Source organism: Vanacampus margaritifer, chromosome 6 (assembly GCF_051991255.1).
Source record: "Vanacampus margaritifer isolate UIUO_Vmar chromosome 6, RoL_Vmar_1.0, whole genome shotgun sequence".
Classification (NCBI taxonomy): domain Eukaryota; kingdom Metazoa; phylum Chordata; class Actinopteri; order Syngnathiformes; family Syngnathidae; genus Vanacampus; species Vanacampus margaritifer.
Genome location: NC_135437.1, coordinates 29883620 through 29901030, shown reverse-complemented (window position 1 = coordinate 29901030; position 17411 = coordinate 29883620). Strand labels below are relative to the sequence as shown.

General features: G+C 42.5%; 2 protein-coding genes across 4 annotated transcripts in view; both read left to right on the top strand.

Moving 5' to 3' along the window:
* The first annotated feature begins 64 nt into the window (after positions 1 to 64).
* On the top strand, positions 65 to 7314 carry fezf1 (FEZ family zinc finger 1). Its single transcript, XM_077568716.1, has 4 exons — positions 65 to 1923; positions 3209 to 3343; positions 4549 to 4681; positions 5894 to 7314. Exons 1-4 carry the CDS (start codon positions 1171 to 1173, stop codon positions 6157 to 6159), a joined length of 1287 nt encoding a protein of 428 aa, XP_077424842.1. The 5' UTR covers positions 65 to 1170; the 3' UTR covers positions 6160 to 7314.
* Positions 7315 to 9530: 2216 nt separating this feature from the next.
* The window catches only part of aass (aminoadipate-semialdehyde synthase), a 20538-nt gene continuing 12657 nt past the window's right edge, over positions 9531 to 17411 (top strand). Inside the window, exons 1-10 of one of the 3 annotated variants that reach the window (XM_077568703.1) lie at positions 9531 to 9748; positions 10819 to 11042; positions 11872 to 12048; positions 12716 to 12800; positions 12947 to 13014; positions 13737 to 13883; positions 13955 to 14033; positions 14981 to 15108; positions 16281 to 16429; positions 16499 to 16621. In XM_077568703.1, coding sequence (XP_077424829.1) covers positions 10824 to 11042; positions 11872 to 12048; positions 12716 to 12800; positions 12947 to 13014; positions 13737 to 13883; positions 13955 to 14033; positions 14981 to 15108; positions 16281 to 16429; positions 16499 to 16621 — 1175 coding nt within the window. In that variant the 5' untranslated portion in view covers positions 9531 to 9748; positions 10819 to 10823. Of the gene's footprint in view, positions 9885 to 10275; positions 10297 to 10818; positions 11043 to 11871; positions 12049 to 12715; positions 12801 to 12946; positions 13015 to 13736; positions 13884 to 13954; positions 14034 to 14980; positions 15109 to 16280; positions 16430 to 16498; positions 16622 to 17411 lie in introns of those variants that run through there. The other 2 variants (XM_077568704.1, XM_077568706.1) reach the window with 2 other exon arrangements.

Genomic DNA, 17411 nt, shown 5'->3' with positions numbered 1-17411 from the left:
CGCAATCCTGAAAACATGTCAATAATGATTGTGCATATTTTTGTTGTCTAATAATTAAAAAAAACAATACAAATTGTTGTAAAATATAAAATTCTGTTTAGAACACGTTTACAAATAAGTCAAAAATAGAAGCATGCTGACAATGAATCCCATTTATCTTTGTATTGTATTTTTTAAATTAATTTTATGTGTTTATGTGTATGGGCGATGTGATTAAATTATAACCCTTCAAAAAGAAATTCAAATTCTTAAGCAACTAAAACAAAACCTTGGTCTCAAAAATCCACTTTTGGAAGATTTAGTTTAAAGGCCAAAAATGAAATGAAAAACTCTTGACAACAAATGATGGGTTTTTTTTCGCTTCTTAAAAATCGTGATTGCATTTCGTGATCAAAGGAAAGACTCAAAAATGGTTTGGGGTTCAAATCATTTGTCGTTGCAGCTCGGCAGTGATTAAAAAGAATATATATATTTATTTTTTTTTAAACTTCGCAAAATATAAAGCATGCGAGCATTTCTTGTCATTTTCTTCTCAATCATTCACTTCGACTACAAATGATGCGATCGAGCTTCCGTTCAATCTCCAAAGATTTCAATCAAAGCATCGCCGATGTACAACATTCCAAAGTGATCTCTTTTTTCTTCGAAAGCGTTTTTTCCCATTTTTTGCAATTAGGTTTGTTAAAGGGCAATCGCGGTCCACAAGCGGGGGGTGTACGTACGTGAGTCACGTGCTCTCTCGCTTCTTGCTGGTCCGAACGTGACCCGATTTGGGGGCCCGCTGACGTCACGAGGAGGCACAAGGGGTCTGGAGAGCAGCAAAGTCCTTCACTCGAGTGCGTGTCCCGCCGCGCGACGCACCTCCTCCTCCTCCTCCTCCTCCTCCTCCTCTTCATCATCTTCATCCTCCTCTTCGTCAATGGCAGCAAGGAGAACCGCGGCGACCGGCCCGGGTTCGGCTGGCGGCGCGCGCTAATAACGATCCGAGCGAGCGCGGGGTCCCGGCTCTCTGCACGCCGCCATCGAGCGCCAATAAGCGGGCGCGGGCGGGGGCGGGGCGGGGCGGACGACAAGGGGGGTTCGAGGCAGGCCTGCCTGCCTGCCTGCCGGCGATGCTGACCCTCCCGACGGGCCGCTGAGTGACGACGCTCGGCTCCCCCTCGGCGCTCCATGGACGCGCGCCGCGGCGTGCCGGGCGCGCCCCCGGCCGGCGGGGGCCAGCAGGCCACGGTACCGGCCTCTTCCTCATCTTCCTCTTCCTCGTCGCACGCCAAATCTCTGGCCTTCTCCATCGAGCGGATCATGTCCCGTACGCCCGAACCCAGGGCCGTCCCGCTGCCCGGCTGGTTCCGGCCGGCGCCGGCGGGGCTGCCCGACGTGTGCCCGTCGTCGCTACACTGCATGATCCCGCTGGTTCCGCTCGGTTACGCGGACCCGCACCGGCTCGCCCTCCACCAGGACGCGGCAGCGGCGGTGACGGACGCCCAACCGGCGGACCTGCTCGGGTTCGGACTCAACTACGCCGGCCGGCAGGACGAGCCCGCCCGGACCCATCCGGACGGCGGCCACTACAAACTGTTCCGGCCCCGGGTGGTGACCCAGTCGCCGTTCCCGTCGCGAGGTACCGTCTGCTACCTCAACTGCGGCGGCGCCGGTTCCGGTTCCGGGGACGCCGGTTCGGCGGGGCTCCTCAACCTGCACCCGATGGCGTCCTACCTGTTGCATGCCGGCAGGCACAAGCCGGGCCCGCTGCCCTACCAGGCCGCGCAGAACCATCTGCAGAACCTCATCAAGGAGCGGGACTTTGGGGAGAAGATTCTGAAGAACCAGACCTCGTCCTGCTCGTCTGCGGCGGCAGCGGCGGCAGCGGCGAGACTCGCAGGAGGAAAAGCCAAAGTGTTCACCTGCGAAGTCTGCGGAAAAGTACGTCGGTCCTTTCACAGTTCACACTGAAATCTTGTTTTCTTTCTTCGTCTGAATTGTATTTACAAATATTTGGAGCGTTTCTTAAAACGTCCAATTTTGTTCATAACGAATTGAATATTTTTTTTTTAAAAACGAACTAACATGACATTATTCTGTTCGCATGTAAACAAAAACGCGATTATAGTCATGTATTTATTTATTTTTAAACTGCACTCAATAACATCAAAATTAGCCTTTAGTATTTCATGGATGAATAAATATAAATATTGTAGCCGGAATTTTAAAAGAAAAACAAAAGGCCTCATTCGGTCTTTTTCAAGCGTTTGGCTTGATTTTTTTTTCTTTTGCAATTGAAACTAAACATCGTTTGTTTTCAAAACTAGTTGGTGTAAATTAACTTTAAATAATAATAATTTTCTTTTACGCATTTAAATGAGGACATTTCAAATATGCTTTTTGGAGAATATTGAACGTCACAAAAAAATCAAGTTTTAAAGCTTCGACATGTTTTGAAATTGTGTTCGGCATGTTTACATTTGGTAAACGTATTTTACTGTCCACATTTACACATGTCCAAAATGACATTTTTAGATTTAGACATGTTCGACAATTTATTTATTTTTTAAATGTTTTTTTTTAACATGCTGATATTGTTAATTATGACTTTTAAAAAATTGCTGTAAGACAATTCAAACATGACAATTCTGTTTTTCGAAAGCGCTTTAATTGGCTCAACACGGTTGTTATACAATTGCATTCAATGGAATCATTAATTATTGACATGATTTGTTTAATCGTGTGGTTTCAAGCCACAATTACGTAATCATGTCTAAAAAAAACGATATTTAAAACACATTATTAAAAAAATGTCGTTAAACAATCTCATCAACTTCAAATATATTTTTTTATGTTTTCACATTTAATTTGACATTTTTAAAATGTCTTATTTTTTAACGTTTTGAAACAACCTTTTTTTTTATATATATATATATATATATAACTTTGTAATTTGCTCAACGTGACATTTCCCAAATGTATTTTTTATTTGAACAAATCCATTTAACATATTTCAATATCTTATTAAGCTTAACGTCTCAGACATGTTTGTGTGAGATGATGATGATGATGATGATGATGATGATGATGATGATGATGATGATGAATGCATTCCAAAAGACCTTGAAAAGGAAAGCTTGTGTGCAAAAACGTGCACGTGTCCCCATTATTTTGAGCAGAATTCATTAACGACGTCGCCGCCTGTGTGCGCGTGCGTTTGTTTCAGGTGTTCAACGCGCACTACAACTTGACTCGCCACATGCCCGTGCACACGGGCGCGCGCCCGTTTGTCTGCAAAGTCTGCGGGAAAGGCTTCAGGCAGGCCAGCACCCTCTGCAGACACAAGATCATACACACTCAGGTAACACGCACGCACGCACGCACTCACGCACGCACGTACTGGGACGTTGCGATCACCCGAGTCCAATTAAGTCACTTGATTTTGAGTATTTGCTGATCCTGATTCAAATTGTCGCAACTGCCATAATTGACCAAAAAGGAAAAAGAATGAAGGCTTAGAACAACTTTTGTCAGCGATGGTTCAAAAATAATCAAGTATATTTATTCTTGCGTTAAGAAATTAGGAAACGTAATCATCCGATTTTTTTCCCATCAGATCATCTGAAAATCACGTGATGTACATTATTAGGGTTGCACGTTTTTTGATGAACACTCTTTCAAACCATCCAGACACAAAACACGAGACACTATTTCGGACTGCTTATTCACGTTAACATTGCCCAAATATCACTCGCTATTTTTTAAATTATGTTTTATGTCCTGTTATTTTATTGTCGTGCTTGTTTTTAAATGTTATTATGACATTGAAGGGCGCTTTTAAATTAAATGAATTATTATTATTGCACATGAGCATTTGGTCTTATTTGCAAGTCTCCTTTTATGCAAAATTCTATACATTTTTTTGGGGGGCGGGGGGGGGGGCGAAATATAAAACCATTTGGCATTTTTCATGCAGCGTATTATAAAAACGATAAGACCCTCAAAACGGCTGGGTGGGAAATTGGGTCAAATGGACCCGATTTGTATATAGAGGGTTGGTCCAATTTTTGTTTGTTTGGTTGTTTTTGTTTTGTTTTGTTACCCTGCAGCACTTTTAAGGTACTTTTCATAATATCAGCATAAAAGCATGCAAACGTATCACATCCATACAGGAGAAAATAAACGCGCGGGTTCCATTTTCTTCCCAAAGTCCCATTTCGTGCATGCATGCACCTTCTGTTCATTTCATCTTTTTTTCCCAGCCGAAAAAAAAAGAGAGTTCATTTATGATTCAAGACTTTTCATGCATGTTTTATTCAAACAATAGCAATTGAATTTCATAACACTGTGCTTTCGTGGTGACGTCACGAGTTCTCTGGCGTGTTGCGTCGCTTTTTGGCCTGAAAACGTTTGCTTGCACGAAAACGCTCACGTGACGCGTTGGTTGTCGTCGTGGTCGTCACGTGCCGCTCGCTGTCAGCCGGTCACGCGCGCGATCGTTTGTCAAAACGCGCAAATGTGTTGAAGCTTCACATGACGTTGCGCTCTTTTTGCTTCGCTTCGCAGGAAAAGCCTCACAAGTGCAGCCAGTGCGGAAAAGCCTTCAACCGCAGCTCCACGCTCAACACGCACACGCGCATCCACGCCGGATACAAACCGTTCGTCTGCGAGTTCTGCGGGAAAGGATTCCACCAGAAAGGTCAACAACTTGTGCAGCGCATCACCAAATTGAAGGGGAAAAAAATCACATAACAATTCGGTCGCATCCTAGTCACGTGTCACTCATCTGGGAAGCTTAACATGAAATATTTCTATTGTGACCGGAAGTAAGATCAAATATTGCAAGCCAGGGATGAAAAATCTAATGTGTTGGTATTTTTGACTCGATATGCAAATGACTTTTTTTTTTATTGACTTAAAAAAATATAATAATTTTCAATATCCTTAAGTACATTTAATATACATTTGAACTTATTTTTAAACATCTGTGAATTTTGTAGGGTTTGCAGATAAATATATTTTTTAAATGTAGACGATGGAATGTTCTACACATGCTGCTTAAAAAAAATCCAAATCCAAATCAAATATATGAATGAGCGTGTGTGTGTGTGTGTGTGTGTGTGTGTGTGTGTGGTTTGCCTGCTCAAGGGCTCCCCCTGCCGTCATGATGGTGAACTTGACTAACGTGATGAACTTGAACAATTCATTGCATCCTGCACAAACACTGTCTCATTATCATTATTATTATTATTATTATTATTAAGCAGCACTGTCAGAATGTTTTTTGTGCCGTCACCATGGCAACAACAGCATCCTCTTCTCAGGACTGTCGCACATATTCCGAAGCTCTTCGTTTCTTCAGGGACGGCGTAGCGTGAAAGGTCACGTTTTGCCATGTTGGGCAGCAAGTTCTTTCTTGCCACTCCCACATGAAGTTTAGCGTCAAAGTCAACCTAAAACAAATTGTATTTAATACTAATCGATTGTATTTGTAATGAACTTTTACATTTCCAATGAAATCTCAAAGTGCTAGTGTCAAGTTAATCCAAAAAAAAGTTAAAAAGTGCAGGTTTGTAATCACCATGTCACCGTCAACAAAATAGAAAACATATACAATTTAAAACAAACACATAAACTCACTTATAGCCATGCAATATGCTATCTTAATGCTAAATAATGACGATAATAATACATTGTATTGAAATGCGCTTTAAAGTTGACAGAAATCTCAAAGTGCTACAAAGAGTCTCAAAACAGTATTAAAATGTTCATATAAAAGTGTCCAAATACATTCGGACAGTCTTTAAGCGTAAAAAATGAACAGTGCAAAATGTGCAAGAACAAACAAAAGGCGGTTTGCGGATGACTGGCGACTGACGTGTGCCTTGCGTGTTTGTGGCGCCCCCCGCAGGCAACTACAAGAACCACAAGCTGACGCACAGCGGCGAGAAGCAGTTCAAGTGTTCCATCTGCAGCAAAGCCTTCCACCAAGTGTACAACCTCACCTTCCACATGCACACGCACAACGACAAGAAGCCCTTCACCTGCCCCACCTGCGGCAAAGGATTCTGCCGCAACTTTGACCTCAAGAAGCACGTCAGGAAGCTGCATGAGCACGCTGCCATCGCCGCCCAGCGGGCCGCCGCCTCGCCGCCCGTCGCCATGCAGCAGCCGTGAAGCCCGAATCCATCGCCGCCTTCCACTGGCAGCCCCCCCCCCCCCCCCCCACGTTCCAAACGACAAAATGTTATTTTGTTAGCGTCATTTCTGGTGTGCCGTCATCCCGCCACAATCGCAAGGAGTTATATTCCACACACCGCAGGAAGTAACATCCAGCATACCAATATAGTCCCTCCCACGTGATGTTTTTATACCGCACTTTTTTTTTTTTAAAGCAAAGGGCAAGAGCAAAAACAAGATATTCTGCAAGCGTTGTACCAATTCCTAATTATGTTTACAGTAAACAAATCCCACCTTTTCCAAACTATCAAATATATCATTCATGTACATTCTGAAATCAACCTTCAACGGTGGCTTTCTGTAGTCGTAAAAAGCAGGATTGAAGAGGATTTGACGTTCAATCATTTTAATCTCTTCAGCAAAAACGAGGTTGATCTTGAAATACTTCCTGTTTTCCCCAAATTCACACTTTTAAACACAAGAGTGTGCCGCCGTCCAGTGGCCAACAGTGAAATGACATCCAAAATAAACACAAGACAAATGACTTCTAACTGGACTTAACGTCCACAAACCACACCCACTTTCTGCTGCTTTTTACCAGCCAGTATTTATGAGCTTGGCATTGAAACTTTTGGGACCGTCACTGCTTGGATCTTTTCAAATAAAATCAGCCAAATAGTTCCAGCTTTTCCCTGATTTCTAGACGCCTTGAGTTCCATGAGCATTTAGTTTTTCTTTAAGGTTCTTTTCTTCCTAAAAGGTTCCATCTGCTGACTCGGTCACAAAAGATCCTGCATCTCTCAAAAGTACGACTGCCCTCTTTTGGTCCCAACAAACCACTTCAGAAGTTCCAAATGCACTACAAGACAAAATGGTGTCTCTTTCGCGGTGGACTTGCTTACCAACATTGATGGCGCCATCCGTGGCCGTCTTATGACACTACTGCCCCTTGTGGACAAAACGTGCTAGGACATAAAAGAACACATTCAGGACTTCCTGTTCATAAGCTGCATTTCCACCGAAAGTTCTTGGAAATTTTCCGATCTTGGTACTTGAATTCCCGGGTGAGAAAAGTCTTTTCCCTAACAAGTGTCTGCACTGTTTGATTGTGTTTTGTTTGAATTGTTAAATAAAATTAATGTCTTGCTTGTTTTTTGGGCTGATCAATCCTGTTTTGCTTTTGGTGTCTCCGCATTCATCTCAAATTTAGGACCACTGATGCTATGGCAGTCAAATTGCAGTTTAATGAAGTTACTTTTAATCACATTTTTAGAACTCAGAACATGAAATTTAGCAATAGAGTTTGTCCTCCAATGAAAAGTGAAGCCAGCGGCGGCCATCTTACGTTGTTGCTTGCTAAGCGCGCCTCACTTGAACGCATTCATTTCTCAGTGGCATTTTCACATGATTTTCACTCTCGATGGCCAAAATGCCAGCGTGACCTTGGATGGGGTCCGGCTGTGCCAATAAGTCTGGGAGAAGCGCGACGTCATGCACCTTTTGTCGGAAAGGTGATTATACAGTTTCTCTCATAAGTTACATCTCTTGAGTGCTACTCTATGATATGTTCGCATCATCTTGTCAGAAGTTTGAACCATCAACAACAAAATGGCCGCCGGTGGCTTCACTTCTCGCTATGGTGAGTAAGCGGCATTGTTAGGCCCTTCATACTGTTTATAAGTCTAGGCCTCCACCTGGGAAAAGCGCATTGCAACTATGAATTGGGCGGTCTGAGGAAAAAAAGGGGTAGGGGCATATTGGCATCAACATTTTTATACACATTTTATAAATATTTTTAAAAAATCAATACAAATTAAAGTCTTGACTTTTTTTTAAATGTCTTAAAAAGCATGTTTTTTGAATAACTTTTCAGAACTTCCAAAATGCTGATTTTTTTTTTAATAGACATATTTTTTAAATTCTAACAAAAAGTTCAGGAAGCTCCTAAATCCCAAGGTATCAATATGTCTTAAAAGGTTAAGTGAAAATACCAAGTAATACTACATACCATAGCTCCCTCTAGTTTTCTACGGTAAATATTTTTCCAAAATTTCATAATACTTGAAATGTTTTTGTTGTTGTTTTAATTTTGAAGAAAACAAAAGGTGCAATATCCCTATTTATTTATCAATACGTAAAGGACATTATGAAGTATGGTTTGCTAGAGGTCAAAATTCAGACAATTTTAGTGGAATTTCTCGAATTCCCACCTTCCCCGAATGCAGCATAAAATGCAACGCCTCCTTCCGCTCAAGGGGGAGGCATTCAGGTTACCTCGTAAATGCAACAACGTTGTGGCGTTTGTTAAAGCAACTGAAAGTAGAATATTCCGTTTCGATTCGCTACTGCCACCTGCTGACAAAAAATGAAACTGCACACACCCTTCTTCACATACACGCCACGCATATGACGTCACATCCGCAGACAGGGCTGGGAAATTCTAACCCGAATCCAGTCTGAAAACTATTGGCCAGAGGCTTGCAGGAGTACCCATTGTGAACAGCTAAGGTGTTTATCTACTAATTAGAAGGCATTTCAGTCATAAATGGTCAAATAAAAAGATTATTGTAAAGTTATTTTGGGGAAAATGTTCCATATTGCAACTTGAACCTTTTTTTTTTTTTTTTTTTAATAGTAATGTTTGTTTTTAAACGAATTGTGCAACAGATGCCTCCAGTACAGTACGAGCATTCATCAACCATATAAACTCACTCTACGAACCCGAACACAAATGTATGTCAATGTAATGTCAAGCATATGAACGCGTTTTCAATGCTGCAATGTTGGGTTATCCTCGTTTAACCTCACGTCACGCAGTTAAATGTGGTTTGTCAAATTGTAAAGCTGCATCGTTATCATCTACACACCAGGGAACATTCATTTTGAGTTCGATGAAATTCGGAAGTAACTTGAACGCCTCATTGAAACCCCACACGCGCGCAGTCATTTTGAAAGTGAAAGTCGTTTGACACAAAACCCCAACAAACAAAACAAACATGGACATTTGCTAAGGATTATTAGCAATGTTTGTGTTTCTGCAGTACACACTGCACAGAAAGTAGAGACTTTTTGATTTTGGAAGGTTCCCGAGTGTCCAGCTCTTTTCGTCCGGCATTCCAAACCCGGAAAAGATTCGTTTCTGCCCTCCCTTCAAAATAAAAACAAAACACAACTTCGATGAGCTGCCTGCACACATACATTTAAGTACTAAGTTGTGGTGCTCATAGGAAGAGTTAAGCAAATATGGTGAGCGAGACTCTGTCAACACAGATTTAATAAACATGATTTTTAAAATGTATTTATCGTTTTTATTAAACCATAACCGGAAAAGGATGGGTTGGTGTGCTTGTTATGACCCTCCCCCCGCCCCCTAACCTCCGAGCGACCGCAAAACTCTGCTGACCTCCACAAGCTCCCTTCCCTGGTTCCGGTCCACTTGCGGTCCGGTGGGCTTCTGACCATCTGCTGAGCAAGTTACTTAGCGCACTGAGTTATCTTATCTTAGCGTAGTTTTTTTGTTATCCGGAAGAAGTTCCGGAAACCGACCGGTGCGACTCGGAGGGTCCGTCCACGCCGTCGAGGAAAGGTAAATCGATACGACGCCCCACTTACTTTAATGCTTGTTTTAATTACACTTCTATGTCATTTATTTTCGGGCGCGAGCTGTGCCTAGCAGCGTAATCATTGAGTGCAACAGATGGCGACGCAACTTCCGGCTTAGGGTAAATCTCACACAGCCACAGACTCGACTCGTATTTGGGGGGGGGGGGGGGGGGTAAATTCATGTGGTCTTGTCGAGTTGAGTCGATGAAAGCACGAGGCACGCGTGACGTCTTAGCTCAGTGGTGTCCAAACTCGGTCCTCGGGGGCCGGTAGTCCCGCAGGTTTTGGAGGTTTCCCTGCTCCAACGCACCTGTTTCAATCAACAGGATTGTTATCAGGCTTAGTAGAGCTTGCTGATGAGCTTCAGCTGTGTTGGAGGAGAGAAATATCCAAAACCTGCGGGACTACCGGCCCCCGAGGACCGAGTTTGGACACCACTGTCTTAGCTCAACAGTTTGAAAAATAACATAAAAATGCTCATCATTTGATGGTGGAACAGGATGAAATCAAGCAATTCTAAATTAATATAATGTATGCAAGGGCGTAACACCAAAATCCATTAGTCATCAGCAACCAGTGTCAGAATATTAGAAGAAGTCTTATTTGTATTATTTCTATGATTCTATACTATATCTAAATTGTTTGGTCCTGCTGATTATTTTTCCTTTTTGACCAGAAAGAATTAATTCAAATGAATTTAAGTTAAAAGTTTGTATTTTGGTTGGGTGGAGGAATAAAGTAGTTTTCCAACATTGAACGGTGAGCTCACGTCGAGAAGTGATAGCAAACAGCAGCAGAGGCGGAAGTTAGTTGCTCCGTGCCGCGTGCTTTCAAATATGGGCTGAATGAGCCTTTCTTTTGCACAAATACTTATCAAGTATTTGGCTGTCTACATTTAGCTTCCTTTCCCTCTAATGGCAGCCTTGTGTGTACTTTGTCGTGTGAAATAAAGTAGAACTATTTAGCATTTTTGGAAGGTGGGTGAAAGGCAGTCATGGACACAAAAGAAAAAGCTAAGACAAAGCTCTGCTGTTTTTCATCTTGTCTGGGCAGAAGCCATGTTTCGCCTCCTGAGTCACCAGGGCCGGAGGCGTCCGAGCTGCCATTTGACTCAGCGGCGTTATGAGCACCACCGGGCCGTCATGGCCATCCGGCGGGAGGACATCAACCCGTGGGAGAGGCGGGCGCCCCTCGCACCTCGCCACGTCCGCGAACTCACGCAGGACGGCATCAAAGTGCTCGTGCAGCCGTCCAACCGAAGGGCCATCCATGAGAAGGTCAGCTGAGGAGAGTTGACGCAAAAATACCATTACCATCTAATTGATTGTCAAATTAATCAGTAATTATTTTTGATAATTAATTAATTGTTTTAAGACCTGGTTTAAGTTAGAATTTACAAATCTTTGGAATTTCAGATTCTCAACAGTACATAATCTCCGATTTTTCTAGTCCTCCATGAAAGCGGACTGATTATTATTGTGTTGAATCACAAAAAAGTATTTGCAAATTTCTACTTTTACTTTGGAAAACAATGATCAACATTTTTCCTGATTTTCTGACGTTATGGTCCAAATGCATGAATGAATCGCACTTAAATGTTTGATATAACGCCTTATTTTGAATACAGCTGGAAAATTTTAAAATGTTTTGTATTGAATAATTGTCAAAATAATCAACAGATCAATGTATTATTATTATTATTATTAATAAATAATTGTTAGTTGCACCCCTACTTGAAAACTAAACATCAAACACTTTGTGTTTTTAAAACAACGTACGTCAAGCACAGTCTGCCAGTTTAATGCTAACCCGTAATGGAAAATACCATTGACGTGCTAACGTTTAGCATCGGTAGTCACAGTTTTAGAAGGAATTCCTGGTCACAGATAATATAACAGGCATATACAACGGATCCCCGCTATTCTTTTAAGAAAACCTCAACATTCTTTGTCTTTGGGGTAGGCTTGAACGGATTGATAGTCATTTCCATTCATTTCAATGGGAAAAGATCATTTGAGATCCAAATGTCTCAATGCAGCGCGGCATGTGACCGACTCGTATCTGTGGCTCGTCGCCGTCCTCGCTAACGTGCTTCCTGTCTTTCAGTTCTACGCCAGAGCGGGCGCCGTCATCCAGGAGGACATCTCGGAGGCGTCGCTCATCCTGGGCGTGAAGCGGCCGCCCGAAGAGAAGGTGATCGCCAAGAAGACCTACGCCTTCTTCTCGCATACCATCAAGGCGCAGGAGGCCAACATGGGGCTGCTCGACCACCTGCTCAAGAAGGTGAGGCAGGAAGTGACATCATAGAAAGGAAGGCAGGCTTCTTGCGCCCATGTTAACATTTCTTAGGTGTAAAATCACAAAGTTGTTCATGCTGCATTTATACTGATGACAAATCTGGATCTGATCTGGATTTCACATATCCAGATGTAGACATGATGTGGTGAGTTGTATGGTTCATTCATTCATGCATTTATCCATCATCCAGTCATTTTCTTTCATTTGTTCACAGATGCAGGCATTGAGGCATCCATTCACCACTCCATCCATTCCTTCACTCACTCATGGATTTATTTATATACATGCATGTATTTGTTATCATTATTCATTCATTCATTCAAGCGCGCATCAGATTGCATTCAGGCATGCATCTATGAATTCACACTGATTTGTGCATTTCTTCACATATTCAATCATCTTTTTACTCATACATTCATGGATTCATTTAACATACGTTTATAACCACAATCTTTCATGCATGCATTTTTCCATTCGTCACAAATTCATTCTTGCATTTATTCACTAACTATTCATAGGAACATTCATACATGAATGCAGGAAAAAAAATACAATTTGTTTATGGAGAGGTTGAGTCTCCATGCCAACAGAGTCATAAAAATTACTAATTTTTCTTAATTCCCATGACAACGGATCTTACTTGTGTTTTCAGGAGGTTCGTCTAATCGACTACGAAAAGATGGTGGATGCGAACGGCTATCGCATTGTGGCATTCGGCCAGTGGGCCGGCGTTGCCGGTAAGCATGCCCCCTCCCCTTTCTCGGGGTGACGTCACAGCAACCTGATTGGATGCTTGGAAGGGTTGCCAACGTTAGAATGATTAGCATTTTCATCAGTGTTAGCCTGCGTGTTTTTGTGGACATATTTTGTTATTTTTTCTTAGGCATGATCAACATTTTACACGGTTTGGGTCTTCGCTTCCTGGCGCTGGGCCACCACACCCCCTTCATGGTAATTTTTCCTGAACACATTAGCTAGCTTAGTTGGTATGACAGCATGATGCTAAATTCCCATCGCAAGCACACATGATGCTAACTGCTCTCCACACATTGCCGTGGCAACCCATCTGAAATGCACCGTGAATGTGCTTGTATGACGGCCCGATGCTATTGCTAACTCCCATTGCAAACATGCAGTAATGCTAACCGCTAAACGCTAATGGTCAACTGTTCTCCAAATGCAATACCGTCGTGGTCACTCATACCATACGCACCACAAAAGCATTTCTTTTGACAGCCGGATGCTGCTCCCATCGTAAACACTAAATGCTAACAATGTTGCTAAATGCTAACAACTAGCTGTTTTCCTAGATTATCATTATTAGCATTATGGTCACTCATTCCAAACACACCGTGACTTCTAAAGGAGCCCGTTGTCAAATGCTAACTCCTGCCCGGCCCGCCAACATTTGGAATGATGCTAACTGTTAAATGCTAATGGCTAATTGTTCTTGAGTGCAATATCCTCGTGGTCACTTATCTCAAACACGCCATGTGTCTAGCCGTATGCTATCACAAACACATGCTGTGATGCAAAAGGCTAACTGTTCTCTGAGATTAGCATCATCAAGGAGACCGACGCCAAATGCCAACCCCTGTTGCAAGCACGCACTGAATTCTAACGCATCGTCTAAATGCTAACGGCTAGCCGTGTGAACTCCCTTGCTTGGACAGCACATCGGCATGGCGCACAACTACCGCAACGTCTCGCAGGCCATTCAAGCCGTGCGGGATTGCGGCTACGAAATCTCCATGGGCCTCATGCCCAAGTCCATCGGTCCCGTCACTTTCTGCTTCACCGGAACTGGCAATGTCTCCAAGGTACGTCCAGGAAAAATATTCCGGATCCTGTTCAGGCTGTAATGTCACATTATCATCCTTATCTCCTGCAGGGAGCGCAAGACATCATCAACGAGCTTCCCGTGGAGTACGTTGAGCCTCACGAGCTGAAGGATGTGTGCGAAACTGGAGGTGCGAAACTACATTTATTCTTATTTCCACTTGACCAGTGGGGTAGGCAAAAGCTAGCAGGCTAACTGTAGCCTGTGACTGTCAATGTCGTCATCAGACCTAAACCAAAATTTTTAGGAATTAGCATGTTGCTAGCAGCATTGTTGACGAAAGTATTTTAGCCAGTGTGTTAGCAATTAGCATTTGGTTAACTGAATTGTTGTCAGACTTTACCAAAGTGTTTTAGCATTAAGCATGTGGCTAACATTGTTCTTGTCAGACATGACCACAGTATTTGAGCAATTAGCATGCGTTTAATTGTGTAGTTAAAGTACATGGGCAATGTGTTTAGCAGTTAGCATGTAGCTTACAGTGGTGGCGTTGACAGGCATGACCAGTGTTTTAGCAGTTAGCATGTGGATAATTTGTAGCAATAAAGCTAACGTTACTTTGTCATCTAACAGGTAGTTATATTTAATGCGTGTTCTAAAGGTTAAAGTTGGTTAAACATATGTCTGAGAATATTGACATTAATGTCATATGTTTTTTAAAGGAAAATATATGAGGATGTATATTGTTGTCAGGAAATGACCTTTACTGGAATATAAAGTTTTGTTACCAACTGTGCTCAATTAGCTAATGTGTTGTGTTGTGTTTAGCTAATGTGGTGATTAGCATTTTCAAATATGAGCCGATATTGGCCTATAGCAAAAATAGCCCACCACGCAAGGTGCGTCACAAGCGCCATGCCCGCTACCATGTTGACATTACACAAACAACTACACAAATGTTTGCATAGTCTTGTGATAATCATTTTGGCTAGAAGATGGCAAACAGCGTTGTTGTGAATTTCTGACATGAGGGGTTTTAGCAGTTAGCAACCTAGCATGTTGCTAATAGTTGTTGTTACGTTTAACCAAAGTTTTTTAACAACTAGCATGTGGCTAACAGTTAACGTTGTTGTTTAGATATGACTAAAGTTTACGCCACCGTGCTGAGTCGTCACCATCACCTGATGAGGAAGAGCGACGGTATCTACGATCCCATGGAGTACGAGAACCACCCGGAACTCTACACCTCACACTTCAGAACCAGCGTCAGTACATACACACACACACACAAAAAAGTGCACACACCCCTGCTCAAATTTCGTGTTTTATTGATAGGATAAGTGAGAACAAGGTCAATCATTGCCAAACTTTTTCCTTCATTCATGCAACCTATAACAGGGGTGGCCAACTTTTTTTGACCCAAGATCTACTTTTCAAGTCGCCAAGATCTACCACTTCAGCGCCAACATCGCAAACTCACACACATCTTTTCCAACCTGCTGTAACTAACCTCGCAACACTTTTTCACATTTTTACGAACCACTAGACATCGGGTCACACTCTTCTCATCTCACACTTGCAACACACACTTGGCAAACTGCATGATGAACAATAACCATAATATGAAACAAACTAGAGGGGGGAAAAACAGATACAAGACAAATGTATCGCTGAGTTTAAAAAAAAAAAAGGAAATGATTTCCTACCTTAGTGGGAGAGCGGACATTAGGAGGAGGCAGCTAGCTTCTCCTAATCAGGAGTATAGGACGGTGCTGCTTGCAAGGCAATCATCTTCCTCCCACTCTGGGTGACAATCATATGTTTTGGCTTGTTTTTCCGCCATTTTAGTGCATCCTGTAAGTGGTCTGTTCTGTCTGCGTTCGATCAGTCCGCGGGCTACCAATCAATCGCGATGGACTGGTTGGGCACTCCTGATGAAACCTATAACCTTTCAAATGCAATTGGAAAAATAATGAAATCTTTCCCAAAATAAAGAACCGATCATGTGCTTGCACAAATGTGCACACCCTCTTATAACTGGTGATATGGCTGTGTTTAAAATTAAACAATGCAAAGATAGCAACAACAAAAATGTCGGGGGAAAAAAGCCTTTGGGACTTAGTTTGAGGTTCATCAGACTCACTTGAAATGTTTGCAGGTATGTGTTAATCCAAATTCACATGAGTATAAATGTTCATTCTGATAACATTTTAAAAAAAGAAAATCTCAAAAAGTCATCAGTTTTTTTATTAGTCACATTAATGCTGGAAAAGGTTACGCACACGCAAACAATTCCATGATGTGCACTCACACACTCGTGCTCCTGGCAGTCGTTTGTTGTCTTGTGACACGTTGACATCACGTCCACAACGTTTCATTTCCGTGTCATCGAAGTCGAGTTGAGAAGCTGAAGCCGTCGTAACGCTTGTGTCCACAGGTGGCGCCGTACACCAACTGCTTGATCAACGGCATCTACTGGGACCCTCAAACCCCGAGACTCCTCCGCCGTCTTGACGCCCAGCAGCTGCTCAGACCCACCAAGAGCAGCGGCGCCACCAGCGAGGGCATGCCGGAACTGCCGCACAAGTAACGGCACCGGCTGCCGCGCCGCTCCTGAGCCGATCTGTCAGGTGTGACGAGCGCGTTTTGCGGCAGGTTGCTGGCCATCTGCGACATCTCGGCCGACACGGGCGGCTCCATCCAGTTCATGAACGTGTGCACCACCATCGACAAACCCTTCTGCATGTACGACGCCGACCAGCACATCGACCACGACAGGTACTCTGAAGCGGACATTTTGCACACAAAACAGGTTTCAAGCACTTTAGCTCAAGTTGACTTGAAAACTAAAGAGAAAGCATGGCGACATTTTGAACGGGATTGCTGGCTCTTGTAAGTTTGAAAGTTGCATTTGTGAAGGCTTGGTGGAATGAAAAGGAAAGTCTTTGGATGGTTTAATTAACAAATGAGGACAGACCGTATAAATGTGTTTTTTAAAAATCAGAATTTTTGGCTGTTTTATTTCAATATGTCCAAAAAAAAAAAAGGTAATTTGAGGGGGAAATTAAACATTTCATTTGAGCTTTTAGTTGAAAAATGTCTACGGGAATGAGCTGAACAGGCACGTTTGAATCCATCAACCAATACAGTAAATTGAAATGTTTTTCATTTTTCAGCTTTTATTTTTGAAAAAAGCTAATTGCTGCAAAACCATCGGATAGAAATATACTTTTATTCCTGATGAAAGAAGAGACTCTAATCTTTCTTTTGGTACGTTCCATGTTTTAGAACACAATATCCTAATCTAAAATCAGTCCAAATCCAGTCAAGCAGCTGGGAGCAAAGGGGGTTGCTTCAGTCAAAATGGCTGCCAGTGAATGAGTTCAAACTCAATTTTCACAGTTATCAGATTATTCTATTAACTGGACAAAATCAACACTTCTACCTATTACAGAAAATTCATGGAACCCTGCAAGCCAGGACCCACACTACTCATTTCCTAGAGGTCATTTAAAATACTTAGGCATAAAAATCTCACCTAAATGAACTGATTGAATTCATTGAAACT

What these genes read in the sequence shown, in the direction of transcription:
- fezf1 (XM_077568716.1), top strand. Translation starts at nt 1,171, where the DNA reads ATGGACGCGCGCCGCGGCGTGCCGGGCGCGCCCCCGGCCGGCGGGGGC. An exon ending in CCTGCGAAGTCTGCGGAAAA is followed by an intron (nt 1,924 to 3,208) that starts GTACGTCGGTCC and finishes CGTTTGTTTCAG; the next exon opens with GTGTTCAACGCGCACTACAA. An exon ending in GAAAGGATTCCACCAGAAAG is followed by an intron (nt 4,682 to 5,893) that starts GTCAACAACTTG and finishes CGCCCCCCGCAG; the next exon opens with GCAACTACAAGAACCACAAG.